At 37.2% G+C, this 12615-nt stretch overlaps 2 protein-coding genes across 4 annotated transcripts in view; one reads left to right on the top strand and one right to left on the bottom strand.

The window, feature by feature from the left end:
* Positions 1 to 3147: 3147 nt before the first annotated feature.
* Positions 3148 to 12615, top strand: part of IPT2 (tRNAisopentenyltransferase 2) — a 9790-nt gene continuing 322 nt past the window's right edge. The window contains exons 1-11 of one of the 3 annotated variants that reach the window (XR_015205819.1): positions 3155 to 3664; positions 3752 to 3831; positions 3918 to 3986; positions 4082 to 4154; positions 4236 to 4357; positions 10077 to 10151; positions 10240 to 10644; positions 10821 to 10896; positions 10999 to 11165; positions 11309 to 11639; positions 11897 to 12615. The exon at positions 11897 to 12615 is cut by the window's right edge and continues 322 nt beyond it. Coding sequence is in view for 2 of the 3 variants with exons in the window: in XM_086580200.1 (XP_086436326.1) it covers positions 3493 to 3664; positions 3752 to 3831; positions 3918 to 3986; positions 4082 to 4154; positions 4236 to 4357; positions 10077 to 10151; positions 10240 to 10644; positions 10821 to 10896; positions 10999 to 11165; positions 11309 to 11461 (1392 nt within the window). In the remaining variant the exon portion in view is untranslated. Of the gene's footprint in view, positions 3665 to 3751; positions 3832 to 3917; positions 3987 to 4081; positions 4155 to 4235; positions 4358 to 10076; positions 10152 to 10239; positions 10645 to 10820; positions 10897 to 10998; positions 11166 to 11279; positions 11791 to 11896 lie in introns of those variants that run through there. The other 2 variants (XM_086580201.1, XM_086580200.1) reach the window with 2 other exon arrangements.
* LOC147482759 (dehydration-responsive element-binding protein 1C-like) overlaps positions 12027 to 12615 on the bottom strand; it is a 925-nt gene continuing 336 nt past the window's right edge. Inside the window, exon 1 of the mRNA XM_086580203.1 lies at positions 12027 to 12615. This exon is cut by the window's right edge and continues 336 nt beyond it. Within this exon, the coding sequence (XP_086436329.1) occupies positions 12191 to 12615 (425 nt within the window). The 3' untranslated portion in view covers positions 12027 to 12190.

Below are 12615 nucleotides of genomic sequence, written 5' to 3'. Positions count from 1 at the left end.
ATATCATCTTGCACTGCATAAGCTGTATACATCTCTAAATGACTCGGTTTTGATGTTTGCACTATAAATCTCATCCTCCGTTAAAAAAGGTAAATATTTGACAGCCTCATCAAATAACTCATATTTTGAATCAAAAGCTACAATCTTTCCTTCTCCAACACGCAACCCCGTAAGCATTGAGAAATCAAGGGGAGTAAAGCCTATCTCGCCACATGGAAAATGAAATGTGTGGGTAGAGTCCCACCATCTCTCTACAATTGCTTCAACTAACTGTCTATCGGACTTTTCAATATCAATTTGAGCAAAGACGTCAAAACCAACATTCTAAAGCATCAATTGAAATTCTCCAAAGTTCACTTGGCTCAACCATTCCATAACAGGGGCCAAAGTCCCTTTCTTACCGACTTTTTCCTTCGTTCCACCACCTTCACGAAGAGTAAAGGATATGTGTGTACTTTCCTCTACAACAACACGTTGATAAGAACTAGGATCAAACTCAGAATAAGAAGTCCCTACATGTACATCTTCTGGATTTGGGGCATTTGGTGTCCCTGACTTTTTTGACTTTGTACCCTTACCTCTGAATTTGTGTAAAATGCCGGACATTGTAACTGGTGAGAAATAAATTAACACTAAAATTAAACATAATTTATAATATGAAACTAAATAAATTGGTCTTGCATTACGACAAATAAAATTAAGTGCAAGTTATAATATGACACAAAACTAGATGATATGGCATTACGACAAATAAAAATAAGTGTCACATTTTCTTTCTACTGATGGTATGACACAAAACTAGACCACACTATAGTATTCTACGTATATCAACACACAATCGTATTGCTGAGACTTAGACAATGTGTTTCTAACCTTGGCTTCGAATGAAGGAGCAACTCGCTAATATGTATTGAGAATCCAAGTCAAACTGCTTGAAGAACTGGCTTGCAGGGAAGTTATTAGTGACTAAATTGTCCCACAAAAACTTGTAGCACATCAATTGAAACCTGCCATGGTTTTATAACACATCATTATAAATTAACGAAAATCTAACCAAATTATAAAAGCATAATTGTGTACGATAAGAAAGTGAAATTATAAAAGCAGAATTGAGAGAACAACATCAAAGTGAAATATTGATAAATAACAATTGAAGCTCTTAGAGATTGAACATTTCGCTATCACATAAAGATGACTGATTGTACATACTATAGCACTTAGATTCCTATAAGATTGTAATCTTGAATACCTTCAAAAGCCAATACTATTAACTAACAATAAAAATATCACAAACTAATAAAGTCTTGCAATAAAAAACATTCCCCAGAACCACTGTCTGTCAACAGTACATTGTGACTAGCGTGCATTTGGAATTATATTGCATAAAAAATTTACTGCATTTTCATAACATAGGGTATAAAATCGAGATTTATACTGCAAAGAATAACAAAGTTTCACCACTATAACACGTCACATAGAATCATTTTTTGCCAACACTTGATTATGAATGGTTAAGTACAATGTGACTAGCTCGAATCATCCTAGTAGTAAAACAGGTATACATATGATATTATACCCTACCACTTGAGACCCATTTTATTTGCAAGCTGGTGGACTCTCAACCAAAAGATTAGTGTGACTCACATTTGATCACACTTGAACACTTGATCTTGCCAAACTATTTTATTTTGATGACAAACATCCATACACTCGATATCACATATTATCAAAGAAGCAAAACCGTTTAGCCAATAATGCTTTTGTCATATTATCAAAAAGCAAAACCGTTTAGTACTACATTTTAGCAGGAAACTTACCTTGCCGAACCAAAACGGTGAATAAAAATTAAAACGCGTTAAGTAAGCTATTACTGCCTACCAAGTGTGAAACCAAACACCATCAACAGAGATACAGAAATGTACTTACCATTTCTCTCATTAGGAGGTTCAGCAAGCAAGAGAGAGACGCAAAGAGTTTTGAGAGGACAGGACTCTTGCAAGTCTGCAACTGAATTCAATGCAAATACTTTGGCTATGTTTCAACTGCATTGAAGAAAATCCTTACAATTAACCATGTTACTTGAAAAGATTGAACCCATTCTTTTAAATTTTACCAAATTCCAGGTTAGTCGAGGCTACCAAATTCCAGGTTTATTTTGAAAAGTTATTTGTGAAACCTTATGCTTGAATTGGTAACTTGACGTTTCTAAAGAGTGAAATTGTTTTTTTAACTTGGAGAATTAAAACAACTATAAATCAAAAAAACAAAGGGATTTCAAGCACAAGAGATAAACAAGCTTGTAGAATTACCTGCTGCAGTGTTGAACGGTGAGAGTGAGAGTGCCCGGTAGTGTTGAACGGTGAGAGTGAGAGCGATTTAGAGTTTTTTTTTTTAGTGAGAGAGAGTGATTTTTTTTTTTTCTTTTTGTGTTCTGGGATAATAACTACACGCCACTGGTGATGGCGTACAAAAACTTGGTTTTTTGGTTTTTTTTTTTTTTTTTACACGCCACTGGTGATGGCGTACAAAAACTTGGTTTTTTGGTTTTTTTTTTTTTTTTTTTTTTTGTGTTATGGGGTTTTTTTAAAGGGCAATATAGGAAGATAAATAACTACACGCCACCGTGATGGCGCATAAAAAAGTTTTTTTTTTTTTTTATTTCTTGCCCGCCACTCGGTGATGGCGCATAAAAAAAGCTTGGTTTTTTTTTTAACCGATATTTAATATTTTGTGTTGGACGCCATTGTCACTGGCGGCTGGAAAAATAAACCATTGGATTTGATTTCGCTATCTCACTAACTGTATCTACTGTGTTATTGTGGTTTGGTGTTTTGGCGCACCAAACCATTGGAGTTAGCCTTAGAGAAAAAAAAACGGATGATTATATTGAGGGCAAATCTGGTAGAGAACTATTTTGGATATTGATGTTACCAATTCCTTGGGTAAACAAATTCGGTCTATTTTTTTTTTTTTTTTTTTTTTTTTTTAAGATTGAAAAATGGGTGGCACACATTTGTGCGCATTGGGCCCACTGGATGATATGGCGCATGGAAGAAAACCTCAATACAAAAATATAAATTACCATCGTACAAAGTAATTGTGTTGAAGGACTCAGCATAGAGTAATAAGAAGAGTAAGGGCATCACCCATACTGGCCCTCAAAATAGAGGGCCACGTCAGTCTTTTCAAAGAGTGTTTGGAGGAGATAAGAGAAATAGAGGACCCTTATATATTCAATAGTAAATATGTCATAAACTTTCAGCTGATATGAAACTGGTATAGTGGAAGTGTGTTTGACCTGTGAGTCTGTGTCCCTGTTCTTGGTGATGCCCTAAGAAGGCCCAATTACTGAAGTCATCAAAAAGTTTTAATAGCCATCCTGAAACCAGAACTTCTTGCTTACCAGAAAAAAACTATCAAAGGGGCCTCAAAAAATACATCTTAAACCCTCAACAGAAAACAAATCCCCAACAGATAAAAAAATAAAATAAAATGAAGAAACCGAAAGTGATAATAATAATGGGACCAACTGGTTCTGGAAAATCAAAGCTAGCAATTGATCTATCATCTCATTTCCCCATCGAGATCATCAACGCAGACTCCATGCAAGTTTACAATGGTCTTGATGTTCTCACTAATAAAGTCCCTCTTGATGAACAAAAAGGTTCACACAACTTTCTACTTGTTCTTTAACTCATTTAGTTTGTTTGTTGGGATTTTTTAATATTGAGTTTTGAGTATTGTTTTGTAGGTGTGGTTCATCATTTGTTGGGAAATATTAGTCCAAATGTCGAATTCACGTCCAAGGATTTTCGCGATTCTGCAATGAAGGTTAGTTTCATGTACAATATTTGGGTAGGAAGTATTATATAGTTTTGTTAGGTGCATTTTGTTAATAAGAATTTGGAGTGTTTCAGATTATTGATGACATTATATCTCGCAATCGGTTGCCCGTTATAGTTGGAGGTACTAATTATTATATACAGGTACTATTTTGAAGTTTGTGATTGTTTTTTTCCCAATAGTTTGTCATTCGAAATTTGTGATTTTGAGAGTTGAGTTCTTTGGCATTGATACTTAGGCTCTTGTAAGCCCATTCCTTTTGGATGATTTAGTCGAAGAAATGGATGATTGCAGTTTAAAAGGCTCCATTGGTAAAGTAATCTTCTTTTGATATTAGACATTAGTGTTAAGGACTTTTTTTTTTATGTCAATTATGTAATTTTGTTCTGTAGGAGATAAGGAGCCAGAGTATAAATTTGAAACGGGAACTGGGGAGTCAAATGTTGATTATGAACATCTTAAGGAGGTTGATCCGGATGCAGCGAAGAGGATTCATCCAAATGACTGGAGAAAGGTTTGGACTTTCACTCGATTACTATCATTTCCTGAAATTGCATTTTGAAATCAATGCGTGTATATTTTTTATTTTTATTTCGATCCAATTGTGGTATAGTGGAAAGTTAGGATCAATGATTATGTGGAAGAATTTGAAATCACCTTGTGTCTCATTATACTTTTCTAAGAAGCACTGATTTAAAGCTTATAACTATCGACATATTCAAGTATTGCAACTTGTTTTAATTAGTGGAATGCCCTATTTGCTAGGGCCTAGGAAGACTGGAGAAGCTGTCCCTAAATCCAAATGTCCTGAAAGACTTGCTAGGGCCTAGGAAGATTTGGGGAAACAACGCTAGAAATGGAAATGGATGAAACCTTTTCTTCATGTGAAAAATGAAAACCGGAAGGAGAAACGCCAAGGTTTGTTGGGGAAGGGCAGATAAAAGAGATTGATTGGGTACAAGTTAAGAAACAAGTAGGCAAAACAAGAAAATTAGTACCATAAATATGTTAGAATCACACCAATAAAATGATTAGGCTATGTCATTAAAGTCATACTGTGAAATTTCTCACATGTACTTTCTCCAAGCGTATCTGGGATCTGTTCATTTCCTCATTCCATAAACCTTGGATGCCGCCTATCAAGACTATCACAGTTTTGCCAAATTTGGGAGTAAATCGTTGCTTGAGAACTATCACAATCACTAATCAAAGGAGAAGGGGGGAAAAAAGGGAAAAAGAAAACCTATCAAAGCATGAGATATTCCTAACAGTAGGTATATTTGTTGTTGATAAAGTGGGTTGATGAAGTAATGCTACTTAGGTGTAAAGTAATTCTTTGCAAGAGCAGAGTTGGCACACTCTCAGAACAATGAGATATTTATATTCTTTAGGCATTAAGATTATAAATGATAAAAGAAATCTAAAAGTGCATTTAAATAAGTAGTATGGAAAGTCATTCTGTAGTTGCCACGGTTATGCCTTATATGAAACGGATATTTGTGCGTCTCTTTTTACAGTTTGCACACATTTTTTTATAAATAACTGTGGTTGTGGTTGCTTCTTTTAATGTATGGAATGTCTTATCTACTAGGAAGACGGGAGAAGCTATCTCCCTTTATTCAAAAACAACTACTGAAAAAAGAAGCTATCTCCCTTTAATACATAAGTTTCTTAATCTCCAAGCAAAAGAAAATCCTAATAAACTTTCCAAATAAATCAAAATCCTAGAAAAATAAAATAAAACAAAAATAGAAAGTAGAGATTTGAAACCATAATTAATGGATGCCTAGGCTGGACCAATCTGGTCACATAAATCACATCATTCACCCCATGTAAGAAAAAGCTCGTCCTCGAGCTAAACAGGTACCAAGCCAGTAGCAACATCAGTCAAACAAACTTCCACAGTTTGAGTTGATTCATTTGTTGTACCTGTAAGTCTTTCACCTTCTTCAGTAGTAAGGACAGCAGTATTCTTCTTTTTCGTAGGACAATCCGAAGCCCGGTGGCCAATCACGCCACGTTCATAACACTTACTACCCAGATTAAATGGTGTTGGAGTAGATGCTGGGATTGGAGTAGACGTTGCCGAGGAAGAGTGCATCTTTTCAGCCTTTGAAGCTAGTCTATAAGCGGTAGCAAAGTCTGGCAAATCAGAAAGAGTAAATGCGTCACGAATAGACTTCTTTAAACTAGTAAAATAGCAACCAACACGCTGATCATTAGTCTCCTGAACTACAGCCCGAGAGCATAAAATATGAAATTGTTCAGTATACTCTTGGACGGTGCTAATCTTCTGTTTTAATTCCTGCAACTTCATAAAAACATCAGTTAGATAATCTTCTGGAACGAAATGAGACAACATCTCATGTTTCATGGTTACCCAAGTGCACACTCTGCGATAACCTTGAGACTCGTGAAGGATCTTCCCACCACAATAGGGCATAACCAGTCAATTTCATTGCTGCTAATTGTACCTTCTTTCTATCGTCCAAATTCTTATAGGCAAAACATTTTTCAATTGCATCAATCCAGTCAACAAAAACAATAGCATTCATACTACCAGAAAAAAGAAAAAGAAATATCAAGCTTAATATCACCTGTTTGACTACGCTCCAAGATACGTAACAACCGGTCAAAATTAAATGGTTCTTGATTATGTCGATTTCTGCCTTGTTTTGGTGGAGATTGATCAAACACATTGTGTGCAGTAAAATCATCATACCTGGGTGGATTCCTAGTGTAAAGGGGAACTGGTGGTGGATGAGTCGGAGTCCTAAAAGGACCAAAGTTGCGCCCTGAGGAAGGTGGTGAAGGAGGAGAGAGAGGATCATAGTCTACACGACCTAGGCAATTTTTCTGGTTGCCTGTACCGTTTTGGTTATGAGAATGATCCTTTTGTTGTTGCACGAAACTGCCAGGGTCAGGACATCGACCACTACCTCCATGTCCAAGACATGATGTGTCACGTTGTGCAACTGGCGGAGGAGAAGCATCACGGCATGTAGGCCTGTTATGAGGAGAAGCTTTCTGTAAGCCAGAGCGCTGGGCGACTATATGAGGTGTTGGCAAAATACCATCACACCTTGGCTGATTTCGGGCTGGTGGATCTTGGCTGTTAGCACCTAAGTCAGCCAAAATCTGGCAGTCAGAGTCGTGGTGTTCAACACGCGTCTCACCATCTTCATCACCATCAGATTCATCAGCCTTTAAATTGTCACCTTTGCCGATAACTCGACGTTGCTTACTAGGGCCAGAGAAAGGGTTAACCATGGAATCAATAGAACTGTCCAAAGTTGGTAAAACCTTTGGGTGATGACACCAGAGGTCTGTGGTTCGAACCCTGCCAACATCAAAGAGTTACTGATCTCATTTAAAACAGGCTTGCCAATAAAAAAAATAAAAAATAGAACTGTCCACAGTATCATTGACCTCCAAAGAAGAAGGGAGGTCGCTTTTCAAGTATCTTGCCAGTCACTTGTTTGCAAATCATCGACACCATCTTCTCCAAAGCATCAATTTTATCAACTTTAGTGTTCACATTGGTGAGATTGTTTCTCACATCAACCATCTGCCCAGAGATGCCGTGAATGTCGTCTTCAAGTCTCCCAACTCTTGTTTCAACCAATACGGGTCATCCTCTTTGTTTCTTTCCTCCAACCATTGAAAAGAATGAAGAAAATTGGATCTTGAATAGGAAAAATATGACCATGTTTCATGGAATTTTCTTGATCATGTCATGTATAAGATGGGGTTTGGGATCAAATGGAGGAGATGGGTTTGAATATGCATCTCTAACTCCCGCTTCTCTATATGGTTCTCCAAAAGGCCTCTTTAAAAGTTCAAGGGGGATTCGACAGGGCGATCCGCTATCTCTTTTTTTTTTATCATGGTGACGGAGTTTCTTAGCAAGATGACTTCAAGATTGGTGGAGAATGGTGTGTTAGATGGTTTTAAAGCTTCATCAAGAGAGAATACTATCTCCGTGTCTCATTTACAATTTGCCGATGATACCATGTTTTTTATAGGTGCTACAATGGAGAAAGCTCATGCATTAAAGAATCTTCTTCTTTGGTTCGAGATGGTGTCCGGATTAAAAATTAATTTGGAGAAATCTAAAATCTACGGCATAGGAGAAGTGTATAACTAGGGGAATATTGCTAATGTCTTGGGATGTGAAGTGGAGACTTTTCCATCAATTTAGTTGGGACTTCCCTTGGGGGCAAAAAGTAAGTCGAAACCTATATGGGACAAAGTATGTGAGAAGGTGGAGGCGAAGTTGGCGGGGAAAGCTAAATTCTTGTCTAAAGGGGGGAGAGTCACCTTACTCAATGCCGTTCTTAACCAAATTCCTAATTATTTTCTTTCACTTTTTTCTATCCCTAAAGGAGTGATTGACTAGTTAGAGATGGTGTTTAGAAGATTTGTGTGGGGAAGTAGTGAGGAGAAGAGGAAGATTCATTGGGTTAGATGGGATAGGCTTTGCCTTAGTAAGGAAGAAGGGGGTCTTGGGTGCAAGTATATATATGCCATGGGGGAAGCATTACTAGCAAAATGGTTGTGGAGATATGGAGAAGAAAATGAACATCTTTGGAGGAGGATAATAGTAGATAAATACGGGGAAGGGGAAAATGAATGGAAACTAAAGCAACCTCGGGGGCCTTATGGTATCACACTATGGAAGAGCATCATGAAAGGGTGGGAGAATTTTTCTAAAGGGGTAATTCTTTTACTGGGTGAGAATAGTTTCATATTTTTTGGCATGACACATGGCTTGGAGAGAGACCACTATGTGAACAATATGCCGCTATCTACGGTATTGTGGTGAACAAAAATGCCAAGGTAGGAGATTATGCTGAAAGGAGCGTGAATAGGATGGAATGGGAAATTACCTTGAGAAGAAGGTTAAATGATTGGGAGGCACCTACTTTCGTTAGCTTGTTGGGCATTATTTATCAAGAGGGGGATAAGTTTGGGGAGGAAGATGAATGCCTTTGGAGGTGGGATAAAAGCAAAGTTTTCACGGTGAAATCTATGTATGGGGTTCTCGCCAAGAATCATGTGAGAAGAGTGTTGAAACCTCAAGAGATTTTAGAGGATTTTCCATATAGGAGGATTTGGATGCCTTCTATTCCTTTTAAGGTGACATTCTTCACTTGGATGGCGTTTCTAAGGAGGATTCAAACCGTAGACAAGCTAATCTCTAAAGAATGATTATTGATAATAAATGCTCTTTTTGTGGAGGGATTGGAGAGGATGTGGATCATATCTTCATCCGGTGTTCTTTTGCTATGAGGATGCGGGAGGTACTTTTTGTGTCCTTCAACAAGCCTTGGACACCACCGACTAGAATTGAGGATGCACTTGGTGGGGATATTATAAAACATGCTCTATCGCCAAAGTCAAGGTGGATATTTGAGCAATTATTTGGGTTCTATGGAATGAAAGAAATCGGAGAATATTTGAACAAAAGACCAAGGAAGCATTTAAAGTCTTGTTGGAGATCAAAGAAGCACTCTACAATTGGTCTAGGGGAGTGGCCGATTTGAAGACCTTAAGATTTCAAGACTTTGTGTGTGATTGGGATAACTTAATATTTTGTACTTGAAGGTTTCTTATGTTTAGGGTGTGGGTAATCTTTTAACTTAGCATCTTGCTAAATGGGGATTAACCTTTTGTAACTTTGATTGTGATTTGGAATATATTAATATTTTTTACCGCTCAAAAAAAAAATGGAAAAATCAGATCTTTAGTAGAGATTGATGAAGGGATTTGCTAGCTTTGATACCAATTGATAGAAATCATAGATGCGGAAGCGATTTAATTTGTAACAAAGCCATGAAAAAGGCTAACTAAAGAACAATTCTTTATTATTCAAAAACAACTACTGAAAAAAGGAGGCTCTAGTGGCCTTAATACAAAAGTTTCTTAATCTCCAAGCAAAAGAAACCCAAATAAACTGGACCAATCTGGTCACACAAATCACATCAAAATATGTACAACTAAATAATAAAATAGTTTTGAATGCCTTTGACTATTATATATTGATAGTTTTTATGCAATAAGAAGTTAAAAAGATAGAAGAAATCTTAAAGTGCATCTAAATAAGTAGCATACAAAGTCACTTTGTAGCTGCCACAGTTATGTTTCATATGAAACGGATATTTGTGCTCAATTTTTTACTGCTTGCACACTTATTTATAAATAGTTTCGATTGTGGTTGCTTCTTATCGCAGATAAATCAGTACCTTGGTTTATATGCTCGCTCAGGTGTCCTACCTAGCAAACTTTTCCGAGGAGAGGCTTCAAAGGTCTGGCCTTCTATCTGTTAGTATTCCCCGTTTGAAACCTTCTCTAATTATAATAGATAATTCTCTAATATTACTTGTGGCAGGGCAGAATTGGGGTCGAGCGGATGATTTTAGATATGATTGCTGTTTTATATGCTTGGATGCTTCTGTCAATGTGTTGGACCAGTATGTTGAGCAAAGAGTAGACTGCATGATCGATGCTGGTTTACTGAATGAAGTGTATGATATTTTCACCCTGCATGCAGATTATACCCGAGGCTTGAGGCAGGCAATTGGTGTCAGGGAATTTGAGGATTTTCTGAAATGTTATCTTGTCGATAAATTTTTTTATGCTAATGCTGACGGTAATTTCCAATTATCGACAAAAGAAAACAATATGTTGAAAGAAAATTTGAAAACAATTTTGGATTGCAATGATAGTCAGCAGAAAGTATTGTTAGTTGAAGCTATCAGCAAGCTAAAAACAAACACCAAAAGGCTTGTCCGCCGTCAGGTTAGTTTTTACTCAACTGACTTTTTTTTCTGTTTATCTCTTACATAAGTAGCTGATGAATAAACTTACTCTAACAATTTCATAAATTTTGAATGTAAGAGTTTCCAATTTCACCAGTAAAGATAGACTTGCTCGTGGTTGTAGACTTTCTCTTAAACTCTGTAATTATTTGGCAGAGAAGGCGGCTTAACCGACTGCAGACACTTTTTGGATGGGAGTTGCACTATGTCGATACCTCTGAAGCTTTATTAGGTATGCCTTTATAGATTAAAGTCCCTCTAAAACAATTTTATTAGTTTTTATTGCCTGGCAAAATTTCTTCAACCTTGTCTCTGACTGGATTCCTTATTGCAGGCAAATCGCATGATTCTTGGGCAAGAAAAGTCATTGAACCCTCCATTGATGTTGTCAAGTTTAACTTGTATGAAAAGGGGTGCTTGGTGTCTGACTTTAAGATCCGTAATAGTGTGGAGTCACAGATTTTGGATAAAAGGGATTTATGGACTCAACATATTTGTGAAGTAAGAAGAAGAAATATTTGTACACAATTGTCCTTTTCTTTCTCTGTTCATTATTTGTTTCTTCCCTTTGTCTCCCTCAATTAGTGAACAGATTTTTTGATTTGATACTATTAGTAATGGAAGCCTTTGATTGCTGTTGATAGCCTTGTGGGAATCGGCTCCTTCGTGGGGCTCATGAGTGGGAACAGCACAAACAGGGGCGTGGGCATCGCAAAAGAATCCTTGGGCTTAGGAAGTCTAAACAGTTTTTAGCCGACAGAGAAGTAGCATCAGTGACTGGAGAATTTGGTGCTTAGTGATAGGGAAGCCACTCCAAGCATGTTGTGATGCTTCATGTCACACTGAAAGAGAGTGCTTGTGCCATCTGCTGTGTATAGAACAAGCAGCAACAGAGATTGACTTGTGTTAGAGTTCCTGTGGCGAATATGAATTTTCCGACTTAGATTTTTAGAGGCAATTTTCCTTATTTTGAAGGTTAGACCCTGAAAATCATGTACAACTTGTTATTTTTATTTTGAACATTCTTTTATGCTCCTGTTGTGAATGAAGTGAGACAGTAGGTGTTGTTGCCTTGATGAGGCGTACATAGTTTTTTAATGACATAGATAATGTTCTATTATCTTGATATTTATGTTCAGTTTATTCTTTATCTCCCCAAATACTAGTTAGTTTTTATTTCCACTTATAAGTGGTCCACAATATTTAATTCTATATTGATTAAACCTTCGCAGGCGATGATTAAATTCTATGGTTAAATTTCATCTTTGCCAAGGCTTCCTGTTGGCGCTCAAGGAGCTTGACCCGAATTATTGTTTACTGAAGACACGAGACTTCAGGAAGAAGAAAACTGTACATGTAAAGTTGGCAGAAACCCAATATTTATTGAAGATTTTGTGTGTCATGCATCAGTCTACGAATATACACTGAGAAATACAACAAAATTTGGAAGGACAAAAATGAATTGAATCGCCACCTTCTCTATGATATTTTTTTATGTACACTACTGACCACGACTTATCACTTTATCAGTCAGACCACAACGAGAGATCCATGTTCCAGGCCACGTCGTCAAAATCAAATAATTTCTGCTTACTGTGAGTCGCAAGTAGCAACCCTTCCGCCATGCTGTCAAGTACACTTGGCATATCAAATATTGCCTCCTCGTCCCAAAACATTCTAGAAATCGCTGGAAATACCTCTAAACTTGAAATCACTGGAAGTATCTCTAAACTTTTGACACGTTCCAACTTAACATAAGCTGCAGGAATGGATGACGTGAGCAAAGAGGATGATGCTGACGTCACCTCGGTTGGACGATATGCTCGAGCAGCTTGAGAAGCTGTGGATTTGATATCTTCAGTTGAGGATGACTTGGGTCGCGGTAGAAGCCAAGCTGAATCCGGGAAATTGAGTGGCGCAAACTCCCCTCTAAGCGCAAGCGCCGCCACGT

The sequence above is a fragment of the Coptis chinensis genome, chromosome 8 (assembly GCF_015680905.1).
Source record: "Coptis chinensis isolate HL-2020 chromosome 8, ASM1568090v1, whole genome shotgun sequence".
In the NCBI taxonomy this organism is placed as follows: Eukaryota; Viridiplantae; Streptophyta; class Magnoliopsida; order Ranunculales; family Ranunculaceae; genus Coptis; species Coptis chinensis.
This window is presented reverse-complemented; position numbering and strand designations above follow the sequence as displayed.